General features: G+C 54.0%; 2 protein-coding genes across 2 annotated transcripts in view; both read right to left on the bottom strand.

The window, feature by feature from the left end:
• The window catches only part of DGKZ (diacylglycerol kinase zeta), a 39,725-nt gene extending 31,021 nt beyond the window's left edge, over positions 1-8,704 (bottom strand). Inside the window, exon 1 of the mRNA XM_037522376.1 lies at positions 8,416-8,704. Coding sequence (XP_037378273.1) covers positions 8,416-8,621 — 206 coding nt within the window. The 5' untranslated portion in view covers positions 8,622-8,704. The remainder of the gene's footprint in view (positions 1-8,415) is intronic.
• Positions 8,705-16,556: 7,852 nt separating this feature from the next.
• Positions 16,557-27,574, bottom strand: part of CREB3L1 (cAMP responsive element binding protein 3 like 1) — a 31,997-nt gene continuing 20,979 nt past the window's right edge. The window contains exons 4-12 of the mRNA XM_037522383.2: positions 26,056-26,134; positions 24,200-24,357; positions 23,418-23,567; positions 23,234-23,292; positions 22,970-23,038; positions 20,856-20,955; positions 19,819-19,945; positions 17,486-17,753; positions 16,557-17,304 (exon numbers count right to left, since the gene is read on the bottom strand). Of these exons, the coding sequence (XP_037378280.1) occupies positions 17,268-17,304; positions 17,486-17,753; positions 19,819-19,945; positions 20,856-20,955; positions 22,970-23,038; positions 23,234-23,292; positions 23,418-23,567; positions 24,200-24,357; positions 26,056-26,134 (1,047 nt within the window). The 3' untranslated portion in view covers positions 16,557-17,267. The remainder of the gene's footprint in view (positions 17,305-17,485; positions 17,754-19,818; positions 19,946-20,855; positions 20,956-22,969; positions 23,039-23,233; positions 23,293-23,417; positions 23,568-24,199; positions 24,358-26,055; positions 26,135-27,574) is intronic.

Consider the following 27,574-nt stretch of genomic DNA (forward strand, 5'->3'; position numbering starts at 1 on the left):
TCTCAGTTAGCTTTTCTGAGCCTGTTTTCTCACCTTTGAAAGGGAAGGAGGCAATAGTAGTAACTGAGCTCAGGGGGTTTATGAAACTTCAACTAGTGCTGAAAGGGTTTACAGATGCATTTGCTCACTAGATATTTATTAGTGCCTTTCTAGGTATCAGGCTGCCTCAGAGTATTAACAGTGAGCAAGAAAGCAGGACCCTAACCTCATAGGGGAAGATACTTAGGCAAGAAATAATCAGTATATGAAATGTCAGGTAATGAGATGTACTTTAGAGAGAAATGGAGCTTAAACGAAGGGGGAAGAGACAGATATCCTGATGGGGGTGCTGCTTAGGTAGAGAATCGGGTGAGGCCTCTGAGGAGGTGACATTTGAGAACAGACTAGAGTGAATCCAGAGAGTAAACTATGTGACTAGTTGGAGGAACAGCATTCTAGGTGGAAGGAACGGTAAGAGCAAGGAGTGTTCTGTGTGTGTCTGAAGAATAGCAAAAGGGCCAGACCGTGCTGAACTTTGAGGCCACCGTGAGGACTTGGGAAAGAAAGGCTGAGACAAGCACTTCCTCTTTATTATTAGGGCTGGTTCTGGGACGGGAATTGTACCTTCCTCAAGCGCTCTTTAATCACACTGCTCTATAATTAGTTCTTTAGCTGTTTGTTACCCTGGAAAGGCTGTAAATTTCTCGAGGACAGAAATGGTGTCAGTTCACTTCAGTTCAATAAACATTTACGCCGTAGAACCTGCAGATGTGGGGATGTACACGATGATCTCTCAACCCTTAGAAACCTCCATCTGGTGCTGTAATCACTTTTGTGTCCCTGATGACTGGAACATAATATTTCTCAACAAATATTTGTTTAATATATCATGCTATATCATGAATAATTAATACTCATTAATAATAAAACAATAGCAAATATTTCTTGCATACATCTGTGCCAGAACCCTTTGAATCCGCATGACCCTCAGAGGTAGATTCTGTTATTTTCCTCCCTTTACAGAGACTGAGGCACAGAGTGGGCAGGTTCTTTTGTCCATGGTGACCTGGCTGGTAAGTGGTAGAAGTAACACTCTATTCCCAGAGTCTGTGACCTTAAATAAGACATCTCATTGCCCTGCTTAAGTTGGGGACTTAGCGAGGTGATGCCCCTAAGGCTTGGCACCTCCTTTGCCACAGACTCTCCTCCATTATCTCTGAACCCCTCAAAGAGGCTCCTGTATGCTGTGATCCATCAGAGACGGCCAGCCAGGCAAAGGCCTATTCTAGAAGGAGCCCGAGCAGGGCCGTGTCCACCTCTCCCAGGGACTCTGCAAGTAGCCTGAACAGTTAAACAGAGGAAATGGGGCTGGGCTTGTTTTCCATCTGTGGCTTCTGGCAGCCCTGGAGCAGTAGCGGACAGGAAATGTGGCTCCTGAAAGGGAAGCGGGACAGGCTGGCGGCTCTGAGAGGCAGTCCTGACCCTGGTACTGGGCCCTCTCAGCCTAGTCCTCCTCCAAGCTGTCAGTGCTTTCCAGGTGGGGCGGGGCGGACAAGGCTGAAAGAGACAGGTGCAGAGCGCTGGGGAGGATGCCCTTGGCAGTTCCTAGGACAACATGTGCCAGCACTGGGGAGCTGGGGACCCCTCAGAATCCACCAAGATACTCACAGGAAGAAGAATCTGGGTAAGAAAATTATTCTGGGCTTTTTTTGAGGCCCCAGAGGGTGCGGTGTTCTACTTTCCGTGGCCTGGATGAGCAAGTGGGAGCTGGGGAAAAGAAATGTACCAGGGCACCAAACACTCAGCCCACGACCTGGACACCGTCTGCTCTCAAAACCAGCCAAGCCAGCATCCTTGGCCTGACCTTCAAGGCTTCTTATGCTCCTTTCCCTGTTCTTTTTGCTTCTTCTTGCAGGCTTTCCCTATGGAGAGCTTTACTCAGGCCACACATGCTGGTGTCTGCCTCGCAGCTGGTGCTCACTCAACATTTCTTGCCTCTTTTTCCACGCTTTTTTTTTTTTAACATGCCACCCTCACCCCTGCCTTTCATTCTGTTTTCAATGCTCTCTTTAAAAAAAAAAAAAAAAAGATTTATTTTTATTTATTATGCATAGAAGAACTGGGGCGTAGACCAGAGGTGCAGGGGTGAGAGGAAACAGAGTGGGGAGCAAAACAGGCAGATCTACTGAAACACACTGCTGAGGGGAGCAGCAGGCGAGATAGGAGAGGTCTGCTGAGCCCTGTGGGTCAGCTCCCTGGCTGGGGATCAAACTCATGTTGCAGTGGCTGGTGATAGCTTGATAGTGCTGAAACTTTAGCCCTTTTGCCACCAGGAAGGCCCTACGCTGCTCTCTTTGACCTGTCTGCCCTTCAGGTTTGGCCAACCAACACCTCCATCCTTCAAACCCCAGCCCAAGAAGCAAAAAGGTAGGAAGGTGGATAGAGCCCCAGACACAGAGTTTAACCCAGGCCCTTGCTGTGTGATTCTGGGCACATCACATCTCTGGATTGCACCAGATGATTTCAAAATTCTCATCTAGCTCTGATAGTTTCATTCAAATCTCTTCCCCCAATCTGCAGAAGCTTGCCCGCTCATTTGTTATTTCATGCAAATACCTGCTCCATGTCAAACCCCACTCCAGGGCCAGGACTCTCGCCCCACTGATTTATCTAACTGGCATTTTTGTTCCCAACTAGATTCTCTTATCATGTAACCTTTTGTGCACACAAGCCTTGTCTCCTTACAAGATTCTTGAACCTTCTGTTGATCCTAGCTCTGTGTTGGATGCACAGACATGTGCTCAGTAACTTCCTAGAGAAGTTGAAATGAATGTAGGTGTCTGACAAGTTGAGCAGAAGCATGGAAACTGACTTCCGGTTTGCATGAGTGGCTGTGGGGAGACATGGGGAGTCTAAGTTCCTCCCAGCAGCTAAGCCTGTGATCCAGGTACATATTGAAGCCTTTGGGAGCAAGACCAGAGCCCATGATCACCTGCTGTTTGTTGGCCCCTGCCCAGGAGCTGGGCCTCTGACCCCCCAGAGGGGACAGATGTACTGGACTTGGGTTGCAGGTGCCGCTGGCTAATGACAGCTGGAAATTTGATTAGGCTCCTTCTGGGCAGCCTCATGAAATTGCTGAGCAGGAAGAAATCTGGAGGAGGAGCTGGCGACCCTTTCCCACTGGAACAAGAGAACTGTGGGTATCGCGAGTGCAGTCAAATGTGGTCCTCCAAACCACCATCTCTTTTGGAAACTGTCCTTTGGCATGTCCCAGGCAGGAGGTGAGAGGAAACTGGGTGGCTGTGCCCTCACTATGGGTCAGCTGGATCTACCTAAAAGAGCTTCCTTTTGCCCCAGCCTGGACTACAGCACCAAGCCCACGGGCGGGCGGGACTGCGCACAAGCCTCCAGCCAGCCAAGCCTTGCACCACCATCTGTTGGCTCATAAGTTCTGACTGCAGAGTCACTTTGAGTCCCCACACCCCCTGAATTATTACCCTTTCCAGGAATATTTATGCTCTTAGTACAGAGTCAAAGGAAACAGTCCTTAAGGATGAAAGTCCAGCCCCTTGAAAGCCAGATAGAGTAAAAAGGACTTTGGAGTGAAACTAATCTAGATCCTGGCTCTACCAGTTACTGGCTGTGTGATCTTAGCTAACTGCTTAACTTCTCTGAGGCTCAGTCTCTTATCATCACTAAGATGCTATCCAGTGGCCGTCAGTCCCTACCTACTCTATGTTAATCTTCCTTCCCCCAAACATCTGTTGGCCAAGAGCACTGGTCAAGCATAGCGGAGTCCAGGCAGAAGCCAAATCTAGTCCCAGTACCTTTCCTACCCCCTTGTGTCTTCCCCAGCCTGTGCTCACCCTTGGGATCTGGACACTTGAGAGCCCTAACTCAATGTTCTGCTATGAAATTGCACCAAATGAGGCAAAAATGAGGCTCTATCTCAGGCTTGCTGATGCCAGGTTCATGGACTGCATTTTGAGCAGCAAACCAGAGCAAGATCCTGTTCACTGCCTCTATTCTGAATAGTCCAGCTGGCTCCCTTCCAAAATGCCCAAATGGCTTGTGCTGCCCTGGTGTGATGGGCTGGGGGCCATGTCCCAAGAATCCCTGGTCATGGCAAAACAGGGCCAGATAAGCCCCTCTCCCTGGGCTCTCAGTCGCTGTCTGGCTGCCTTCAGGAGGAGCCCAGCCCCACCTCCAGCACTGCCCTCCTCGGCCTTTGACTCACTTGTCAGCAAGAACCTCGGGTCCCTGAGGGGAAGAAGGAGTTCCGGGCTGGGCCTGGGCCCCGCCCTTGCCAAAGGAAGGAAAATGGACAGACCCCCAACTTCCGGCTTCCTCTGGCAGCTGGCCCCCTCCTCCAGCTCTAGCTCAGCTCTCTGCCCCCGGTTTTTGCATTTTTAATTCAGGACAGAATGTGATCTCTTGCAGCTCCTAGCTTTATCCTGTTGCTATTTAAATTACAAATCGGCCCCATCTCCCTGTCACTCTTGGGCTATTTTTAGCTTCTGGTAAATAGCAGCAGGGAGAGTAGGATCAGGTGCCCCTCCCTCGAGGAGCTGTGTACCCATAGCTGTGTGCCCGCAGCAGGGGGCACCCTCCCCTGCCAGTTGGCAGTCCAGATCTCTTTCCCCAGGCCCTCTGTGGGGGTGCAGGGAGGGGGGCAGGGGATGGCTACACACTGCTAGTCTCTTGAAGTCTGCCACCCCCAAATCTCACCACCCATTCATTGCTCAGGGTGAACCTCCTTCAGGGGGATTCCTGGGCCCTCCCAACCCAGATCAAGGGCCACACATAGAGGCCTGAGACAAACAGTTGGGAGTCAGGGAACTTTACATCGCCTATCTTCTTTAATCTTCCCAGTGTCCCTCCAGTAAGCAGGTATTATTGTTCCCATTTTCCATATGAGGAAATTGGGTCAGAGGTGAAAAAGACTTACCCAGTTAAGAAAGAGCAGGGCTGGAATCTGAACCTGGGTCTCGCTGACCTGGAGGCCTGTGTGCTTGTGCATTGCACCACCACTGAGGGTGGAAGGCAGCTCTCACCTGCCGGATACCCACCACTGGCTGTCTTTCCCATGTGTTGGTCCAGAGTCATCTACTGGACCAGGGGGTGGCAATCGATGACCAGAGGGCCACCTTAAGCCTGCTGTGTATAGTTATGTGGTTGTGAGCTAAGGGGGGTTTTGACAATTTTAAATCGTTGGGAGAAAGGCAAAAGAATAATATTTGTGACAGTGGAAATGATATGAAATTTAAAGTTCAGTGGCTATAAATAAAGTTTTACTGGAACTCAGCCAAGCCATTCGTTTACATATTGTCTATGGCTACAATGGCAGAGTAGTTGCGACAGAGGCCACGTGACTGCAAAGCCTAAAATATCTGGCTCTGTACTGGATCATAATTTTGTCAAGAGAAGGGACCATGTCCCATGCTTCCACTACATACAGTTCCTGGCCCAGGGCCAGAACTCCAGACAGAGATGCTGGTCCTCCTTCAAAGTCTCCATTGATGAACACTTCTGGGGACACACCACCACCCAGCAGAGGGACCCCCCCACTGCCCACCAAAACCCAGTTATTTCACTCACATTCTACCCTTTCTTGCTCCCCTGTGGCTTCTTCACAGGTGAAACCAGTGGCTTCCGAACCTGTTTGACTATCGCAACTATGTGGCAGAGGTTTTTAAAATTGAGATTCCCCAGGCCCAACTCCAGACACCAGAATCTCAAGGGACAGGATTGAGAATGATTTTAGGAGAGGTCCCCAGGAGATCTGGTTTGGGGCCCCCTGGGTTTAGCTACAGAGGTCAAAGTTCTGCATCTTATATCTATCTGGTCCTTTCAGAGCAAACCCAGCATCCCTCCAGGCCTTCTGACTGATCCCAGGCTGGAGGCTGCCCCACAAAGGCCATTGAACTCAATTCTGAGCTTTGAGGCCGTTCTCTAGCATGAGGGGGATACCTTTCCTCATCCGCAGATGCAGACACAAGATGTCCATTCTCTCCCCTACCCCTGCCAAGTTTCTCCTGGCACAGACTGGCCACCCCTTCATCTACCTAAAGCAATTTCCCCAACTACTTCCAGCACATGCTGAGGCTTTTAATGGGGAAGGGAACCTGTTTCTCAGAAACCCCCACACCCCTAAAAGCTTCTACAGTCCTGCTGAAAGCCCTGGTCCTCACTTACGTCAGAGGCAGCCAAGCCTTAATCCAGCTTCCGCTTCCACCCCTAGCCCTCAGATTTTTTTGCCCCCGCATTATCTCTGTCTAAAAGCCTTTTCTCTCCATGAAGGGCTTTCAAATGCTTTTCTTAGCAACTCTTCACAGCAGGGTGGGAGGTTTAGCTGCAAGCCAGAGCTGCCTGGATCTGTGGTAGGCAGAGGATGTGAAGGGGCCATCATGGGCCTGAGCTCCTGCCATCCCCCAGGGGTCTGCACGGGGAAGCACGCATCGGCCATCAGCCCACTCAAACTACAGCCCCATGGGAGGCTGAGCCAGAAACCACAGCTTGTTCCACAGGTGTCCCCTGGACCTCGACAGGCTTCTGAGGGCTGTTCTTTCTGGGGGCTTCCTCTGCCCTCTATCTACCCAAGGAGCTCTGTTTGCCTTGGTCCTTTGTCCAGCCCTGGTGAGAGGACTGGGCTCCTGGCCTAGCCCTGGGGAGGGGCAGGGAGGAAGGAGTCTCCCCATTCATCCAGGATGCCAGCTGGATGCCAAGGTGCCAGGGTGCTGTCTTCTGCTGCCTTCACATGTGACTTGAGCTCTCCAGCACCCTTCACAACCCACTGCCTTGAGTTTGGGCTGTTGGAGGGGTCTCCATTGATGAACTACACTGGGGGAACCCCAGTCTGGCAGCGGTCTCTGTGCGTGCTTGAACGTATCTTCCGTCTCAGCGCTTTAAGTAGCCTCTGCCCCCTCTCTTCTAAGCCTCTACCCCACTCTGGCCTCCTTTCCAGTTATAGAAGCTATTTGTCCCTGACTGACAACCAAGGAAAATCTTGGGGTCACCTCCTTATGTTGCAGGTGAAGAACTAATGTCCAGAGAGAAAGACTATCTAGCTCAAGGACACTCAGCAAATCCCTGGCAGAAATGGAATACAAGCCAAGTCTCCCAGCCCCTAGACTAATATTTCTTCCTGGATTTTACTTCCTATTCTCCATCCCTGTCTGCACGCTCCCCTCTTCCAGGGGAATCGCAGGGACTCCTTTATCTGCAGCCAAAAGGCAGCACATTCTGGAAGGACTTTGGTATTGGAGCCCAGCATACCCCTGACCCCTTGCATACCTCCCAAAGTAAAGGTAGGGAGCCAGGGAACCTATCTTCTTCCCATTTCTCCTTAACTTATTTCATGATGGTGGAAAAGCCTCTTCCTCTTCTCTCCCAAACTCCCCCACACAATGGAAGCTGATGGTCCTACAACCATTAAGAATATGGGGTCCCTTGAAGTTCTCAGGGCTAGGCCACATTTATGAAACATCTTCCCTGAAGCCCAGAGAGCAGTCTCAGGCACACCCGTCTCCACCAGGCAGCGGCTTTCAGGACTCCATGTCCCGATGCCCCACTGTCCCTGCTGGACCTCCATAGGTCACTCTGGGCCAGAGATTTTGGAGGGGCAGCAAGTTCACGACGTCGCCCGTGGGCTGGAAAAGGATGAGGAAGGTGAGGGATGCCGCTGCCCTGCCTCCACCCTCTTTGGATTCCCTCTCTTTGAAACTTACCACCCTGTTTGAGGGACAACCTTCCCTCACCCTATCCCAGGCCATAAAAATGGTCTCTGGGGTCCACTCCAGCTGGTTCTTCCAGGGACCCCCTGGGCAGAGGTGGTAGCACCGGGGAGGTGTGACTCTTTCACAGGTTTAATTAAGAAGATTTGGGTGGAGGTGCCAGTGAGGGTGTGGATGCCAGTGAGGGCCCGCTGGGAGAAGGGTCCAGAAGGGGATTCCTTTTCCCATCTCTAGGCAACAGGGTTTCGGCTTTTCTCAGTCACCTCCAAAGGCCAGTGCCCAGCATAGGGTCACCCACAGACAAGTTCAGGTAAGCCTGCTGAATGAATAGGGGACCCCTCTTTTCTCCAGAAGAATGGGCAGTGCGTGTCTGCCAACTTTCCCAGACGGGTGGAGATTGGGAAGGATCATGTCTTGGTTAGTTTTCCCCTCACAGCCCACTACAGTGCCTGGTACACAGTCGGCCTCTGCAATTCCATGTTGAATGAACGGGTTTTTCACAGTTCTTGTAGAGAAGGGGTCCCGGGAAGCTCCCCCTTCCTCCTGCGCTCAGAGGGCAGAGTCCCCTTGGTGGTCATTTCTAAACGCCAGGGCTCCGGAGGGCCAGGCAAGCAGCAAGTGTTCAAACAACGCTTGGGGCATATTGCCTGAAAAGGGGGTGGGGCCCAAGCTTTGCGCTCCCCTCTCATCCCATTCTCCTTACCTGTAGGATACCTGTTTTCGCAGGTGCATCTGACGGAACCGCTCCTCCATCGGGGGCCCGGCCGCGGTGCCGTGGGGTCCCTGGGGCCACAGCTGCGGGACCTCCTGGCCCCGCCGGCAGCGCCGCCGCACCACCTCCTCCTCGGCTCCCCGGCTGCCCCCGGCCCCGTCCCCGCGGGGCCCCCCTGCCCCAGGCCCCTCGGCCATCCTCGCCGCCCTCTTGCAGCGGCTCTCGCGGGCTTTCGGGGTTCCCAGCTACGGTTCAGGCGCCCCTCCTCGCGGGCTGGGGAGCGCGAGCCCGGGGGGCGCAGGTCCCGCGCGTCCCTCCCGACGCCGGCGCTCAGACGGCGGGAGCCGAGAGCCGCCGGGCGCTGCGCCCGCGAAAGGCCGGCGGGATCCCCGCGCGCCCCTGGGGGTGACGGGGGCGGGGTCCGGGGTGCGGTGTCGGGCGCGCCGGGCGCCCCCCGGACGGCTGCAGCGGGAGCCGGAGCGGAGCCGGAGCCCGGGCGCCGAGCGCGCTCCTGCAGCCGCCGCGCCGCGCCCGGAGTGTCACCTGGAGACGCCCGCCGGCCGCGGGGTCCGCAGGGGAGGCGCTGCCCGCCCCCCCGCCAGCCGCGCTCGGGGTACGCAGGGAGCAGCCCGCGCGGCCGGTGACAGCACCGGCCCTGCCCGGGCGTGAGGCCCGGGGTGTGGGGCGCCCGCCCACAGCCCACTCCAGGTTTCCAGCCGCCCCCCACCCCCGGCAGCTGCCAATCACTGCCCGCCTGTCACTCAGCCGCTGTAATGCGGCGTCCCGCCCCCTCCCTCCCCCTGCACCCCCTCTTCCTCTCCCCCCAGGCCCGGCGAGTCCAGCGCAGCTGCCGGCAGGTGGGGTGGAGGGTGGAGGCGGTGACTTGAACTGGCTTTAACCCCGTCGGTGCCGCGGGCAATTTAAAGGCCACTTCTTCGATGTGGGGAAGGGGCTCGGGAACAGGAATATACTCAGGGGCACCTTGAATTTGCGGGTGGACCTTGGACCTGGAGATCTTCTGGATGCTGCTAGGAGAAGGACCCAGCGGGGAGCGGGGGTGGGCTGGAGAGCTTCCCACCCTGGCCCTGGTCACGCCGCTGGAGGGGACACCAAGGTGGGCAGGGAGGACAGGAGGTCTCCTTGGGCTCCATCTTGGATCACCCCCTGTACTTTTCCTCCAAATCCCTTGGTTACTCTGGCTGCCGGGGGCCTCTTGTCTGTGGGATGTTCATCATCTGCAGGACGGGGGTCCCCTGGTGAGCTGCTCAGATGCAGGGCCTCCTGCATATGGACCCACACTTCTCTTTCTGAAGCTGACCTTTGACCACAGCATCTACTCTCCCCCCTGCAGTATGTAATGGCTCCCCCTAGCTTGCCCTTTAGCCCAGCATTCACCTCTGCCTGGATCTTCCCACATCCCATTCTCTGGTTCCATTCATTTCCTGCTACTTATCTGCACCTTATTCTGGAAACTGGCATCCGGCCTGAGCAGCATTATTCAGACTATCCTCTCCATCTGAAATCTTGTTGACATACTTCAAATCCTGAGGCATCTTTCAAATGCCTCCTTCTCTTCCAGGAAATCTCCTTGGGTGGAGGTAGCTGAAAAGCACGCTCCTTCTTCCCAGCCCCATAGCCCTGGGCACCAGAAATCTAGTCTAGTCATTGTTATCTTACCCCTCTGATTGTGAGCCAGATAAGGTGGGCGGGACCAAACCCGCAGAGGGTCAGAAGGGCTAAGAAGGGGACAGCCAGCCCTACCTCTGGCTGTCCTGCTCCCTACCTCTGCTCAGGTGTTCCCTTTGCCTGGAGCACCCACCCCCTTCTCTGTCCCGCCTCTGGAAATCCTGTCCCTTGGCCAAGGTCATTCTCAAGTGCCACATTTCCCACAAAGCCCTCCCTGAAAGTCTCCTTAAGCCCCATAAACCATTTCCTGGGCCTCCTCTTGACACTCTAACAATAATTAACATCTCATTTGATTCTCACCGCAACCCTGGGTGGTAGATATTATCACTTCCTCCATGTTACAGATGAGGACACTGAGGTGTCATTCAAGTGATTTATTTGCTCAAGATGGCACAGGCAGTGACTGGGGGAGCAAGGATTTCAGTCAGGTCTTCTGATCCTGAGCCCATGCCCTTTCCACTGCTCCAGACTGTCGGTTCTGCAGGGGCAGCCTAAGGTTCCCTCACGTCTGTCTGCTGCAGAGCTCAGGAACAGATCTGCATCAGCTCTGCCCCCCACCTCTCCAGCCCCTCAGTTCCACTTTGGATGAATGGAATTGCATTCAACTTGCTGGCCACTGGGAGTTTCCTCCCTATGGTCAAGTTCTAAAGAAGCCCAGCTGCCCTAGAGGGAGCGGCAGAGCACTTGGGAGTCCCCCCCACCCCCAGATGCCCTTGGGATTGGCTTCCAGGATTCTTGGCTCCTATTTCCAAGCAGCCTGGCCCAGGGTAGCCTCCTACACCATGAATTATGGTAGTTCTGGCAGGGCTTGACATTCCCTTGCCAGCTGCCTAGCTGTTGGGTTTCCAGGTTGGTTTTTTGTTCAATTCTTTCCTGCCGAGCTCTCCCCACTCAATCCTTTTTAAAGTAAAGCTTCTCCTCTCTGTCCTCACACCTCCCCCACTTAGGAACAGCTGCTGGCTGCCTTAACTTTTAGCTGTGACTCCACCTTCTTCCCAATAATCCTAGGGGAGAAAGGAGGCTCCCCCCCAACTACCCCCCTCCACGGCCTTCTGCAGCCTCTCCCAGTTCCGGCTTGCCCCTCTGAGCATCTCCAGTCTATCAGTGTCTGTGCTCGGAAAATAATAACTTAAATGCCTTTGGAGTGCTGACTGTACCACTGATCTCCTGCTAAGAGCTTCACCCACGGACTTGTATACTTAAAGCTCACAGCAACTTTAGGAGAGATGGATGCTATTTTACATATGGGGACACCGAGTTTCTGAGAGAACTTAAGTAGTGCCCAGGCCACACACTCCAGTGCAGTAGGAACATCATCATCATCCATGCTCTTGACTGTGGTGCCCATGACAAAGCGACTCAGGCGCCTTTGGATGTGAGTCCCCATCCTGTCCCTTCCCCCCACCTCTGAAGTCACCCAAGGGACACCTGTTTGCTCTGATAGGTGCCCAGTTTGGCCAGATGGCTCCTGGCATCATCCAATCCTCTGGAATTGGATCCTTGCTCAGCCCATCCCATCATACGCAGCTGCTCTCCCTGCTCCCAGGGCTGCATTTCCAGGTGTCGCAAAGGGTTTGTTGTGGCAATCTGAGCAGGATGCTGGCACCGCGGAAGCCATCACATGCGTGTGCAGCAAAGGCAGCTGCCAGGGCTGATAATAGCATGTGCAGGCTGCAGGAGGGAAGACTTCCTTGGATGGACAGGCAGAGGGTGGTGATCACAGATGAGCAAGCAGCTCACCAAGTTCTGGGCTCTTATCTCGGCTAGCTGCTCGAGGAAGCCCGATTGTTCTTGGATCTGGGTGATAAACACAAAACCGGGCTGGGGTAACACATCTAGAGGTGAGAAGAAAGGGTGCCGGCATGAGAGACAGGGAGCTGGAGGGGTATTGTGAGCTCTGAAATCAAACAGACCCTGTGCATATACCAACTTGGCCACTTTGTTTTAGGTGCATGACCTTGGTCAAGTCATTTCACCTCTTAGGATCCGACTTCCTTCTTCTGAAACAATACCCATCCCTGAGGATTATTTTGATTCCTAGTTGGGATACATGAAGTTCTCAGTCCATTGCCTGGCACATGGTAACTACTGAATAATGGGAGAAAGCTAGATTTCAAGCACTTTGATTTCAGAAACTGGACTTGTGCTCAATAGCTCAATAGTGTCTGCTATGTTAAATGAATGAGTGAATAGAGAGTGGTCATTGCAACAGTCAGCTTTGTCTCTCTGAGTCGTTATTTTAAACTTCCTCTGGCTCCCCACTTCAACTCCCACGCCAACTCTCCCTACTTGATGGGGATCTCTTGCTAGCTGCTGTTTCAATGACTAGAAAGTGCAGATCTCTGCAGGGTACCCCAGGAGCGACCTCATCACCACAATGCTGGTCCTGAGATTTCATGGCTCTAAGGAAGGTTCCTTCACTTTTCAGTCTCCATACATGCCACGCCCAGACTGCCTCCCCTTTCTGTTTAGGCTCCTCTGGTCCAAGATGGGACCTCTCTGCCCACTGCCTGGGTTCCTTCCCTACACCCTCAGGCACCATCTTCCCTCATCCTGGTTTCCGCTTTCTGTCCATCCCTCCTGTTCTCACCCCCACCCCACCCCCATCATGTCTCTTCTGCTTCAGCTCTGCCCCAGCTGCTTCCACTGGCGACCTCCTCACTGGCAAGGACAATGGACACTTGGTCTTCTTGTCTTTCCTGACCTCCTCGATGGCACCTGTCACCTGGAAACTCTCCTCATCAGTTTCTAGGACATTCACCTCTCCTGGTTTTTCTCCCCTCTCCTGCCATTCCTTCTCAGCTGTCTCCACCTCTCTCCCTCCTCTGACTCTTAATGTCCATCCGGAGTTCTGCCCTCATTTGTCTTCTTTTTATGCAGACTCAAGACTTTATTTTTTTAATTTTTTAAGAAATATTTATTTATTTATACAAGCACTGGGTACAGTCAGAAGCGCGGGAGGGTGAGAGAATTCACCAGAGCCAGAGCGGGGAGCAGAGCAGGCAGAAGGACCGAAGTACACTGCTGAGGGGAGCAGCGGGCGGCAGGAGAGGTCTGCGCGCCATGCGGGACCCTCTCCGGGCAGCCGGGGATTGAACTGGTGCTACAGAGGCTGCTGGCAGCTTCGCAACACAATGTTCAACTGCTGCACCACCGGGGAGGCCCAGACTCAAGACTTTAAAGCACCAGCTGGATGACAATTTCCTAACCTCCATTGGGGATCCTTGTCTCCCAAGCCCTGGACTTAAATCTTTTTTTTTTATAAAAGATTTATTTATTTATCCATACAAGAACTGGGGTAAAGGCCAGAGGTACAGGGGGTGAGAGGATTCACCAGAGAGAGTGGGGAGCAGAACGGGCAGATCTAGAAATACACTGCTGAGGGGAGCAGCGGGTGAGTCAGGAGAGGTCTGCTGTGCCATGTGGGTCAGCTCCCTGGCCAGGGATGGAATTCATGTTGCAGATAGCTTCATAGTGCTGAGACTTAACCCCTTGTGCCACCAGGGAGGCCCCTAGACTTAGATCTTAATGCAAACAATCTACAGGCAACTCAATTGCAAGATGTGCTCAAAAGAATTTTCTTTTTCATCAAACCAGCTTTTCTTGCCATACTCCCTGTCCCAGTGAACTGGCTCATCATCCACCCAGGCCTCCAAGCCAGACACTGAAATGTCATCCTGCTCCACTCTTGCTCTTGCACCCCACAGCCAATCTGATGGCAAATCCTGTTGATAATTCCTTCTAATTATCTCCTGCATCTGTCTCATCCTTGACATACCCCATGCAGAGCCCCAGAACAGGCAAATCTGATTATCTCACTCACTGATTTAAAATATTCCGTGACTCCTTATCACCTTCAGGGTAAAGTGTTTTCTTTTGATCCCCGAGAGGGCTCTGCTTTAACCAGGGCTGGGACAAGAGTGAAGCAAGCTGGGAATCTAAGGCACAGGATTGAAGGAAGTTTTCACTCTCGGGGTGTACTAATGCCTCTTTGAAATTGGTACCCCAGGAGCGACCTCATCACCGCAATGCTGGTCCTGATTTCATGGCTCCGTGCCTTTGCAACTGCCATCCTGTCCACCCCAAACAATTTTATTTCTTCTCTAACTTACCACTCCTAGCTAGCAAGGAATGGTCTTGGTTCAAGGGCTGCCTTCTCTGAATTATCTTCCTGGCATTTCCCCCTAACAGACCCACCAAATCTGAATTGCACAACTCTTTTGTGTCCCCTTAAGAACATGTCTACCCTCCACCAACATGGCCCATAGCTGGTTTACTGCCCACTAGGCTGGGAGTCACTACCAGCATGCCAGTTTGTTGAATGACTAATAGAGGTAACAAATGAATCAATCAGGAAAAGAGGTGTGCTAAAAGTTATTGTTAATAATAAAAAGAGTTTGGGCTCCAGAACTCAGTCTTGAATGTCTTGCTGCAAAGGTCTGCACTTTCAATAGCAATTAAGACTGGTGCCCATCCACTTTCAACCAGGTCCCCATCAAGTGCTCAAGCTGACTGAGCGAGGAAGAGGCTTTAGACGTTGGGTCCTGATGGCCAGTTTCGAGGTTCCATAATGCTGTCTGGCTTGTCCAGTTTTCCTCTGGTGGGCAGCAGACACAGGCACTATCTTCCACTGTGCCCTGCTTCTAAGTATGAAAGCACAGTGCCTGCAGAATAAAGTACAAATGACTGCACAGGCATTCGAGTCCTCTCTAGATATGGCTTCCGTCATCCTCCAGCCTTGCCTTCTACCTTCCAAATTTCGAATGACTTCGCTTTTCTTGATATTTTCTTGCTCTTCTCCCATGGAGGCCTCTGCCTAGGCAGTTCCCTCTTTCTGGAATGCCTCTTTCCTCTCTCTTGCCTATTTCTAACCATCCTTCACATCACCTCCTCCAGGAAGCCCTCACTGCTCATGCCTGAGAAAGGCACCCTCTCTGCTGCTATGATAGCCTCTCTTGCCTGGGCTGTAGCACACGGTATGACATAGATGCACAGCTTATCTCTCTCAGAGCTCATGAGGTGCTGGGCTCTATTCTGATCACTTCTATTACCTCCTCAACTCCCCACCACAACCTCATGTTATTTCCTCATTTTACAACTTAAGAAAGGGTGGCTCAGAGAATTCAGGTGAGAGCAGTTTAGTTTCCTATGTTGCAGGGCAGCTGACCACAAACTCACGGCACGTGGAGGTCTTATCTTCCGCGGAAGTGCAGAGCGTGGGCCCGGCTTAGCTGGGTCTATTTTAGCTTCTCATTAGGCTGCAGCCCAGGTATTGGCTGGGCTGAGTTCCTCCAGAGTAGGAGTCTTCCAAGCTTGCTCAGGTTGCTGACAAAATTCAGAGCTCTGTTCCTCTAGTACCAAGACCCTAAGCTCCTGGGGAGGTGTGTGTGTGGGGGTCTCCTTTCCAAACTATTAGCAACACGGCTGTTTGATTCTTTTTTTTAAAAAAAAGATTTATTTATTTTATACAAGCACTGGGTACATTCAGAAGCGCGGGAGGTTGAGAGAATCCACCAGAGCCAGAGCAGGGAACAGAACAGGCAGACTGACGAAATACACTGCTGAGGGGAGCAGCGGGTGCGGCAGGAGAGGTCTGCGTGCCATGTGGGACCCTCGCCAGTGGCCAGGGATCGAAACAACCGATGCTGCAGAAGCTGCGGACAGCTTCGCAGGCCAGCGCCCAACTGCTGCGCCACCGGTGAGACCCTGTTTGCTTCTTCCAGGCCAGCAGGGGACGCTCTGTCTTCAGGAAGTCCCAGGCCCCTTTTGCACGGCTTTCACCTGATTAATCCAGACCTACCCACCAGGATGACCTCCCTTTATTAACTCAAAACCAACTGATTTGGGTCCCTAATCTCTACGTGGCCCAGGAAAGGTCATCCGGTTCTGGGTGTGACATGCCCTCCCATTCACAGGCCCCTCCTAATCGAGGGGAGAGTTAAACAGGGCATGTAGGCCAAGGGGCAGGAGGAACCCGGGCAGTTATATTAGAATTCCATCTTCCACGTGCAGCTGGTGGCTGCTCCAGTAGCAGATAGTTCTTCCTGCGCTGAAGTCAGCGCCTTTAGTCTAGCTGAGGCAAAGGGACACAGACACTGGCAGGTCTCTGGGGAACACTCTGGGCTCTGCGCTTGAAGTGCCTAACACAGCACCCGGCCCATGGTGGGGGCCTGATACTTGCAGTCTCCACCCCTGAAGTCCAACAGGGTGCTTTTGTGCTTCCCTGCTTCTGGACTCAGCAATGGGAGGCACTTGGGCGGGGGTAGTTCTGGGGAGGGAAATGGCAGAATTCTTTGTTTAGTTCAAATTCTGTACCTGACTGAAAGAGGAAACCCAATAGAAACGACTTCTGACACCCCCGCACCCTAAACCCTAGCCCTTACCAGAAGAGAAACTCACCCTTCTCACACTCCTCTCCCCCCAGGAAGAAAGGCACAGAGTCAGGATTTGATGCTGCATCTTTTTTTTTTTTTTACTTTTGCCTTCTCAAAGCATGTGCTGAGCTGATGGATGAAGCGGTTTGGCAATTAAAAAGGCCCAGCGGCTGGGCGGCAGCAGGGGGCGGCCGGGCAAGAGGAGAGCCCTCTCCCCTGGGCCAGGGAGCAGCGAAGCCCGCACTAACTTCATAAAATACAAAACAAGGGAGTGGTGAAGGTAGGAGGGAGACTTGTAAAATACAATATCTTAGGGGACTGGCAATAATAAAAAATAAGGTTCATTATTTACAAACAATTTCTGTTCTTGGTCTCTGTACAGTGGGGGGTGGGGTGGTGTGTGTGTGTGCGCGTGTGGTGTGTGTGTGCGTGCATGTTGAGGTGTCTGTTTGTGTGTGTATGGGGGGGCCAGGGAGGCAGTGGTCATGTTGGTTGTTGTGAGAAAGGATGGGGTAGCCCAGTGAGTGGTTTGTTTGAGAAGGTTGATGGTTGTGGAGGGAGGGGTGAGACAGAGTGGTCAGCCCAAATGTTAGGGGGAGGGAGTGGAGTTGGAGGAATGGAGCCAAGATCTGGGGTAAAGAAGGGCTGGGGAGAAGTGGAACCCTTTCTCCTGAGATGGGACCTCAGGGAGCAGGGGTACAAGCCGGATCCGGGTTAGTGAGCAAGACGACTCCTCTTCTTGGTGCCGAGGGTTCGTCCTGTGTCCTGGGTCTTGGCAACGGCCTAGGAGAGTTTGATGGTGGTGTTGGGGCCCAGATCCCTGGAGAGAGAAGAGAAATCAGAAGTGATTCTGTCCACTGAGCAGAGGATCCTCTGCCCCCTCTGCAAACTGGATCTGGCCCCTGGTGGGTGGAGCCCTGGGAGGCGTGGCTGACATGGAACCAGGGGTGGGCAGGGGGCAGGTGGAGCTTGGGACCGCTGGAAGGGGAGGGGCCACCCACCTTTCATGGAACCACTCCTTGAGATGGGAGAAGTCGGGGCCGGTGCCGTTTTCCCCGATGTCTTTTGGCCAGGCCTCGCTCAGGTACTTGGTGGTCTCATGGGTGCTGTCCAGGTGGTCGTGCTGCAGGTGGTCCTGTGGCTGCTGCTCCGCTGGCCCTCCGGGCTTGATTTCCCAGGCCTCCGGAGGCTCCACAGGCAGCAGGGCGCTGCGGCCATCCTCCCAGGAGCCTGCCCCCTCGTCATAGAACAGGAGACTGCGGGAGGGCACTGGAGAGGGGCCTGGGATGAGCCACAGTGCCAGGAGGCCCCCTTCTGCATCCCGGCCATCTTGGCACATTCACTGCCCTGGAATCTTCCAGGCTGGAAGGTGGGGCTGGAGCCCCAGCTCTAACCTCCCCAGCTGTGTGACCTCAGGTAGGTCTTGCCCTTCTTTTACTTTTCTGGGCCTCAGTTGGCTGATCTGTAAAATAGGGATACTGGCACCAACCACATATAGATGTGAGGTTTAAGGGAGGTGATCCCGGGCAGGTGCCTGGAGCCCTGGTCAGTGAGCCTTCTGAGAATGTTAGCTCTTGCTAGGCGGAGAGGACCTGGTGGGGCATTAGACCTGTGCCCCTCACTCTCTGTGAGGCCTTGAATAAACCTCTTTCCCATTCTAGGCCTTAGTTTGCCCTTTGGGGTAATGAAGGGAAGGAAGACACACTTTGGGCTATCCACGACGTGCCAGACACTGTACGAAGGTCTTTCACCCACAGCAAGTCACCAACATCTCACAGAAAAACTCTTGGGAGGAAGCTATTTTTAGCCCCATTTCACAGGGCAGGCAACTGTGGCTGCGGGTTATCAGGGACATTGTCCCACACCTGTTGCCCTGAAGCAGGGATGCAAACCCAGGTGGGCCTGCTCCAGGCCTGGGCCGGCCCTCCCTGGGATGGCGTGATGCACCAGCTCTGGAAGCCAGGCTGCCTCCAGCCACTTCCTACCACAGCTGCGTCCTCCCGCCCGCCCAGACACAGGGTCTGACCCCCACCGCCTGCACTCAGAAGGGTCAGGGTCAAAGCCTTGGGCTCTGGCTTTGTCCATCCCCGCCCCTGCTCCCAGCTTCTAGTCCTTCCTCTCTGCAAGCTCCTCTACATCCGAACAGGTCCCTTGGTCTTGGGAAAACGGACGCGAGGTTCTCAAGACCTTCCTGTCCCTGCCGCCCACCTCCCGAAGCCGCTGCCCCGTTCCCTCCCTCCCTAGCCCGCCCCCGGTGCAGGGAGGGGTTCGCACTCCGCCTCCGCTTCCTCTTCCCCGCCCCCGCCCCGCGGCTTCCTCCCCCCAGGCCCTGAAGGTCTCTGGTCCTCCAGCAGCATCCCTCCTTCTGCAGCTCAGGCCTCCCTTCTCCTCTCTCCCGCCTCCACTCTATTTCCTCTTCCTCCTCCTGCCCGCCCAGCCTGAAAACTCGCCTCTTAAATGGGGAAGGACAAGCAGGAAGCCCCCCCCCTGGGGCCGCCGCCGGGTATCCTGCCCCTGGAAACCATGCTGGTCTTGGCTGTGCCCTCCACCGGTTCTCCCCCTGGCCACCCCTGGGCATCTTGCCTCTCCTCTGGGGGGGGGCCTCTTCCAGGAGGGAGTAATTGGGCTCGTTTAGGAAGCGCCAGCTCTGCAGCAGTCACCATGCCAAGAGCGCACCTGCACCTTTTCACTCAGTCTTCACAGCCACCATGCTCAGTAAATAAATGTGGCATTGAACGCCCACGTTTCAGATGAAGAAACAAAGCACAGGGAGCTTAAGACACGGGCCCAAGGTCACACTGCAGCTATGACTGACTGAACTCCACCTTCGTCACCACTGCACTCACCACCCCCTGTGGGATGGGAAATCCCCGAGCCCACCACTAGCCCTCCTCCATCCACAGGAGACTCAGTAGTGACTGTGACACGCCTGTGGATCCTGCTCGGTGCCTCCGAATTCTTAACACAGCTTCAGGCAGCTGCCGCCATCTTATTAGAAGTGGCCCTTGAGCTACACCTCACTTGTTATTCACTCACAAAATACTGATGCTGGTTTGCAGATGCCCATAACTATGGGCACCATGACACATGAGGGCTAGGATCAGAGCATTCCTGTTATCCCTTAAACCTTCCTACCCACACCACTCCTGGGTGGCCTGAGAATCAGGAGTTCTGCATTGTGGAGTTCTGCATTCTACAACGAACTGCAAGCAGGTATAGGCCCTATTTGGGCCATCAGTTTTTCCATCTGCAAAACAAACGTGGCTCCTCTCTCATGACTGGCTTCCACCTAGAAGCTGGGGCTGGGGGAGGGCAGCCCAGCTAGGGCACTCACTCTGACTGGCCGTGTAGACGCTGTCAGTGGCTGTGGGGTCTTCCTTCACAGTCTGGGAGCTGGAGGAGAACTCAGGGAGGCAGGGCACAAGGGAGCCCAGCACCAGCACGAAGCACAAGGCTGCCACCTGTCATGTAGAGAGAATGGTGGTCAGATCTGGGCGGGGAAGGGCTGCAACCCTGGCCACCCTCAAATTTTCCTCCTAAAACCAAGGAGGGGTAGCAGAGAGCTCAGTAATTTTTCAAGAAAACTCCTCCCAGAGTCAGCCACCTGTAGACAGGACTCTCCCACCCTCTCTGAGAAGGTGGAGGAGGCTGCTCAGGCCATTCCCATGCATGGCAGGGGGCATCCTAGGCAGCGCCAGCAAAAAGAGAAGTGGCCAGTGTGGTGGTCACCTATGGGGTGCAGGAGTCAGGAAAGGAAGGAGGGGGAGGTGGTCTGGGGCCAGGGAGGGGGGCATATTATCAGCAGATTCTCAGTGGGCGCTAAGGGGTACACAGCCCAAACCAGCCCCACCCATACCACAGCTCTGCTGCCTGGCGGAGACTGCAGAGGCCTGGGAAGCGGTCAGCCAGGAGGCAGCAGGCTGTTCCTTTCCGGGAGAGGGTAGAAGAACGTCTGGCAGAGGCCTGTGCACCACCTTAGGGACTCTGGAATGATTTCTAATGATTTGCTCAGTCTTTCCCCACCATTCCTTCCAGAAAGAACCACACTCCCCTGAGATTCCCCATCCTTCACTCTGCTGGGCCTCTGGAAGCCACCTCCTCACAGGACTTGCCCTGCCATCCCCTAGCTGGATTCACGTGAGTCATAACGCATCCACACAATGTTAGACCTGGTCAGGGAACATCATTTTCTAGAAGCTTCCATGGGCTTAGTGAAGGAGACTAGGATCCACTGGAGCTTGTCTGTGACCAGGCACTGGGATGGTTTACCCTACAGACATTGCCCACAACATTGCTTTTTCCTCATAGCTCAGAACTGGCCTGGGGAAGACTTATCCTTCTGTAACCCTATGGTGAGGAAACAGCACCTACCATGAGGCAGGTCCCAGTCTGGGTGGCAGCCATCTTGTAAGGTCTGGAGATCTTGTTGGTGACCAGAGTCTGGAGTTTTTGCAGCTGCTGGAGAAGGGTCCTGAGGAGAGCACAGCAGTCACCAGCAGGCTCTGGCCCAGCAGGCATCACTGCCTCCTGGAGCTCTCCAGGGAGGACCAGGGCTGGCTCTGCACTTGATATCCACACCAGGTGCTCATATCAGTCAGGACAGAAAAGGTCACCTCCTGCTTGTCTCCTCTGTGGTGCAGCTTGGGCACTTAGAACCTGCCTGGTGGTGAATTTCTGGGAGCTTCCACCCTATGGGAGCTTAGGGGTGTCCTGTCACACTACTGGCCAAAGTGGGGATTGGAGGAGGGCCCTGCCCCACCTGGTCTGAGAAATTCCCACCTGCTTTTTCTTTCCTTTTTTAAAAAAGGTTTTATTTATTTTTACATAGAAGACCTGGGGTATAGGCCAGAGATCCGGAGGGGTGAGAGGATTCACCAAAGACAGAGTGGGGAGCAGAACAGGCAAATCTACTGAAATACACTGCTGAGGGGAACAGTGGGCAAGACAGGAGAGGTCTGCTGTGCCATGTGGGCCAGCTCCTTGGCCAGAGATTGAATTTGTGCTGCAGTGGCTGTGGATAGCTTCATAGTGCCGAGACTTAGCCCCTTGCGCCACCAGGGAGGCCCCCACCTGCTTTTTCTTATCCCACACCAACTGCAGCTAAACTGGCCTTCCCCACCACACCCTGGGCTAAGATGGACATGTCCGGTAGTTGTCAAGTACGTACCGAGTAGCCGGTAAATGGTAGCTATCATTTTTGCTTATTTCATTGCTGGTTTTGCATATATCACAGTACCCGACACTACGTTAATTTACGGATTTCCATGTCAGTCATCATTGCTAACGTGGACCCTCTGGGGCTGAGGACCCAGTCCCACCCAGTGTGGAATCCTCCCACTACCAGGAGGTGCACAGCCCTGGCTTGGTGAACAGATCTTTTATCATCGTTTCTCCACCCAGATGCAGTTCCCAGAATGTACAGCAGGTGGCGAGATAGCTCCAAGGGCCAGGCCCTGTTTTGGACCAGAGAGGAATCTGGGGGAGAGGTACAAGGGTCAGGGGTGAGGGATCCTGCTCCCCTCCCTGTGTGGGGGGCTTTCTGCAGGTCAGTCAGGGAAGTGGCTGCATCCCACTGGAGAAGCTGAGGGAGAAGGAAGGAAAGAGGGAAAAAGCCTTCTGTTGAGCACCTGCTACATACTAGACTGTTGTTATTTTAACATGTTTTTGAAATTAATCCCAGAAAATAATTATTAAAAATGTACTGTGGGTTCATGGCTGGGCATTATCAAGGATTTGGAATATTGACAGTAAAAAAAGAAGCAAAGCTAACACGAATTGAGCACTCTGAAACGCCAAGGCACTGTTTCGTTGTGCATGAGTCCCGGGAAATAGCGTGTCTGTCACCTCTATTCAGACAAAGAAATTGGGGCCCAGAGAGGTTTAGCAGTTTTCCTGGAGTCACAAAAATGGCTGAGTCTGATAAGAACCCAGAGCTGTGACTCTGTGTAGCGACTTCTTACCAGGTGCTATCCGGGCTCTATGCTGTTTCTCCAACTTAATTATACATGTGAATTACCCAAGGATCTTGTTGACATACAGATTTGGGTTCTGTAAGTCTGGGGACAGTCCTGAGATTCTGCACCTCCAACAAGCCCCCAGGAGATGCTGAGGCTGCGGGCCCCAGAAACCCACTCTGCGTAGCCAGGATCTATGCCAGCGGCCTGCAGTCAGGGGCCACCGGGGTTACCTAGAGGGCTTATCAGAATGGTTTGCTCCTGGCTTAGTACTCAGGCTTGAGGCCTGAAGAAAAGCATCTAAAAAGTCCCAGGATGGCTGCTGCTGCTGTGGGCCACACTTTGAAAAACCACTGCTCTGGACCTTTTCTTTTTAGTGTCTCACTGGTACTACGGGGGTCTCAGTTATATGCAGCTGAAGAAGGGTGGGAAGCCAGGGTTTCGGGGTTTCCTGTCATTTGGAGACAGGGAGGGGGCCTGGGTTACTGCAGAAGGCAGGGGGCCCGGTGAGATGCAGGTGATCCCACCCACCTGTTGGCGGTCTCCAGGGTCTCCACCTTCTTCCACAGTTCGTTGTTCTCTGATGTAAATGTCTCCACCCTGTGGGGTCAATCAGGTATTGGCTCAGGGGCTGCCCCCAGATTCCTTGCTGCCCCCTCAGCTCTGCATCTCACTCCTGTGCCCATGTCCACTCCCTGAATCCCATGTCCCCTGCCGCCAGTGCCCTGTGAGAGAGGGGAGAGCAGGGTAGGATGGGGGCTGGGGTCCAGGTCCCTCCCCCCACAGGACCCTTACTTCTTTTCTAGACACTCCACATACTCCTTCTTCTTACGACGGCTCTCCTGGGCCGAGATCTAGAGGAGGAAGCCCCCACACAGGGGTTACCATGGCCACACTTTCAGGGCTGACATCACCAGAGGAGCCCCCCGCCCCCCTCCAGGAAGCCCCATGGCATAGCCACATCTGGTTCTTGCTTTACCTTGTTCTTGATTTTTCTCCGGACCCTCTTCAAGGCCTTCTCCTCGGCTTTGGTGAGGGGGAGTTTTGTGGGGACGGGGTAGCCCTCGGCAATCAGGGTACGCTTCTCCTCCTCTGTCAGGAGCAGTGGCCCTGACGTCCCCTGTAATTTCTGTGGGAAGGAGGACATGGTGGTGAGGAGCTAGACAGCCTGGGCTTGCGCTGATGCTCTGCTGTGGACTCAGTCTGACCTGGTCAAGGCAGTCTCTGAGCCCGTTTCCTTATCTGAAAAAGGGGTGCATCTGAATTCAATTCGGCAGTCTCTATCTTGTGCGTAGGTCTGCTGGGAGCCTCGCAGTTTGGGCACTCAGCACTCTGTCGGGGTGGGAGCTCCCTAGATCCTATCCTTGGATCCAAGCCCTCCAAGCTCACTGGCCCAGGGTTCCCTAAACAGCACCCCCTCATGGCCCTCCCAGGGTTTCTTGTTCCCTGGGGGACCCTGGGCCTCCTGAGCACTGTTCCCCCCCAAACACTGCCCCTGGGCCGTCCACCTGGAGGTCAGCAGTGTCAAGTCCTGGATCTGCTACAGTGGAGGTCCAGCAGCCTCTCTGGCCTCCGTTTCCTGTTTTCTGAGAGGCAGGATCCAAAGATCTTCCTTCCCATTTGCCAGGGGGGCACCTCTCTGAATTCTGATGGGGGTGAGGATCAGGCTTAGGGCTCCCCAGAATGTTCCCCACTGGTCATGTGCTGGGGTGGACTGACTCAACTCCCGGCCTCCAGGGTCAGCCCACCCCAGCTGCTTACGTGAGGGGCGGTGAGGAGGGGGGAAGTGGAGATGGCCGTGGAGGAGCGGGCCATGGGCCGGACAGGGCTGGAGGGGGGCAGAGAGCGGGGACTCTGGGAGCCGTCACTGTCGCTGCCGTGGCTGCTGGGGGGCGTCGGAGGCATCTGCACCAGGTCCTCTGGGGAGAGTGGGAGAGCTAGGTTAGTAGGGTTGCACCCCAGCTCTGCTTGGGCATCAGAGTGGGGCCTCCCATGGGCCTAAGCCAAACCCTGGTATCATGGGGGACAGACTGCTGAGGCTTGGAGGAGCCGGGGTATCAGAAGGCCCTCTGCTGTGTCGCAAAGGTGAGCTGACATCCCAGTTGATTTCTGAGTGCTGCCTCAGTCCTGATACCCCATGGAGGTCCGGCTTCTTGGCGTGGATGTCAAGGAGGCTGGATTCTTAGAATTTCCTCTCCCATCTGACTTTACAGGGTCCAAGATCTGTAAGCCTCCAGGCAGTCCCAGGGGGTATCTGGAATCTGCCCCAAGCTAGATGCAAGGGGATCAGGCTGGGTAAGCCCCAAGCTGTTTCACCATAACTACCCTAGGCTTTCCACCCTCAACTTCAGGGTAGTGAGAAGGTGGGCACCGGCTTTTAGCCAGGAGCACCGCTGTCCTCACCCACCCCCTCCATGCTGTGGCCGCAGCACCTGGAAGATGGGCCCTCTGCAGGAGGTCAGGAAGAGTCTGGGCAGAGCAAGAGAATAGGATCCTAGCTGCAGGGAGAGCTCCCTGGACAGCACAGAATGTCCAGATCATTCCAGGTGCGGAAACCTGGAACACTGCTGAAGGAGGAGGAATTGCCTCCTCCCCAGGCAGGACACCAGGCTGCCTCCTACAGGGGTCCTCTCTCCCTTTTTTGGTGACTCTTAGTCACTCCTGAACTTGGAGCCAGAGACCTGAGTTCAAGTCCAGCCAGTAGGTTGTACTGCTCAGTAATTTGACCAGTGGTTACATTTATTTAACCTCTCCTAACCTTACTTCCCTGCTGAGTGGGGTGAACTGCCTCCTGCTTGGAGCTGCAAGGATGCAATGAGCATAATGTACCTGACAATGCTTTCCAAACTGAAGAGCACTCTTCTCATAAAGTACTTTCACGCTGGTCCCTTCCTACTCTGTGTATCTGGCTTCTCTCGAGGCAGTGAAAACCTGGGCCTTGTTCATCTTTCTACACCTGTGGCACTGAGCCCAGGACCTGATACACAGTAGATAACGTAATCAGTGTTTGATGAGTTGAAATCGGAAAGATTCAGTTCGCCCTTTTCCTTTTGGCCTACTTGGTCCTTTCTATTTCTGGCCAATGCTAGAAGCTTCCTTTGTTCCCTTTCCCCCTGTCAGGTCTGGGATACCTTCTCAAGGCTCCCTGGGCATCCTTGGCATGATGTACCACCATGTCTCTGCGGTGTAATTGGTGGTTTGTTGGTGCCTCTTACTACTCTGTGACCTATTTGGGTACAGGGACAGTCTTCTCTCTTGCTGCGTCCCCAGCTCCTGGGATGGGAGAGGCCCAGGGCTCTGTTGTTGGATGGATGAATGGATAGAGATGGGTGACTGGCTAGATAGACAGACGGTCAGATGGATAGATGGGACAAGAGAATGAACAAATGGTTATAAAGTGGGCTTCAGTTAGTGAATAATGGGTAGGGGACTAGCAGAGAGGGTTGGAGGGAATTGATAATGGCAATGTCAGTGGTAGATTAGGTAAGAAGGGGATAAAGGATGGAGGATGGACAGGGCAGGGGGGAGAGGACATTCTGGGGAGAGGTAGAGGCTACTGAGGGCGATGGGTGGGCTTGACCAAGGCTGGAGAGGAGTCCCTCCCTGGACACACTTACCTGGTGTCACTTTGAGGAACTGGTTCACCTCCTGGGGCTCTGCTTTGATCACTGGCAGTTGAGTCATTTCTCCTGGGGCCTGAAAAACAGGCCCAGCTCTATGAGCCACCCCTGGGGCTGTCCCCAACATGCCAGCCACCCCACCTCCCTCCCTGAGGTTGGTGGTCTCCCTCACATTGGGAGGCTGGGCTTAGGGTTCTGGGGAAGGCTCACAGGGAGCAAAGGCAAGTTCTGGAACTTGGAAAAGCCAAGTCACACCTGAGAGAAGAGAATGGTGGTCGAGTAGCATAGTTTAGGCCTTCAGCTCTGAGAAGGAGGGTTTCCTGTGGCCTCCAAGGTGCTGAGGAGGCGCTGGGCCAGTCTTGGAGATGGTCACAAAAGAGCCTCCACATTGGAACCCACCCTTGATCCTCAGGTCATTGGGGAGCTAGAATGGAGCTGACCTTCTAGACTTTGGCCATGTAATTCTGATCAACTGAGCTGAGTAGTCCACAGAGGCAGGGGCAGCCACTCCCTGACTCTGGGGATTTTATTTTATTATTTTATTTTATTTTTTTCCAAAGATTTATTTACTTATGCATACCAGAGCTGGGGTACAGGCCAGAGATATGGGGAGGGGGCGGGTGAGAGAATTCGCCAGAGACAGAACGGGGAGCAGAACAGGCAGACTGACTGAAATACACTGCTGAGGGGAGCAGTGGGCGCGGCAGGAGAGGTCTGTGTACCATGTGGGTAGCTCCCTGGCTGGGGCTGGGGATTGAACTTGTGCTGCAGAGGCTGCGGATTGCTTAACCCCGTGCGCCACCAGGGAGGCCTGTCTTTGGGGATTTTAGATAATCCTGTTATGGGAGACTCTTAGAGCCAGACCCCCGTGCAGGTGGTTCCTGCTTGCATTCTGCAGAGAAGGAAACTGAGGGAGGAAGATTCAGGAAGATGAGGTACTCAGATCATGAACAAGAGCTGAGCTGGGGCCTAGGCAGGGCCTCTCTGGGGGCCAGAGGTCTGGGTCTGACATTTCCAGAAGGGCTTTTCCACTTCAATTTTTGGCCTGGAGCTAAATGTGATTGTCTATACATTCACGGGGAGGGGGTGCTGGATGAGAATGTGGGCTAAAAATATTAATCTCATGAATGTAAACAGTGAACTCTAGCACAGTTTTTGTCTTTTCATTGCGATCATTCTTCCTTTTTAAAAATCCTGATGTTTCAAGAAAAGCAAGCGGCCTGGGCTGCCCATCTCTAAGACCTTGGACAGCAGGGCCCCTGACCCCCAACCCCGTCTGGGACCCTGTAAGTTTTCTTCTACACACAGTGAGGACCCCAGTTTACGCCAAGGGTCTTCTGGGATGGTGAAGGGGCAGGCAGCCCAAGGGGAGGCCGAGGCCTGGTCTGGAGTCCTGACCCTCAGTACGGAGGGCCACGCTGCTGCCTGTTCACAGGAGCCCAGGGTGCTTTGGAAACCGCTTGCCATAGAGACCCACCATCCCTCTTCCCCCCTCAGCCCCCACAAGCAGCCCTCA

Source organism: Talpa occidentalis, unplaced genomic scaffold (assembly GCF_014898055.3).
Source record: "Talpa occidentalis isolate TD23 unplaced genomic scaffold, MPIMG_talOcc4v2.1 talOcc4.3, whole genome shotgun sequence".
NCBI classification, from domain to species: domain Eukaryota; kingdom Metazoa; phylum Chordata; class Mammalia; order Eulipotyphla; family Talpidae; genus Talpa; species Talpa occidentalis.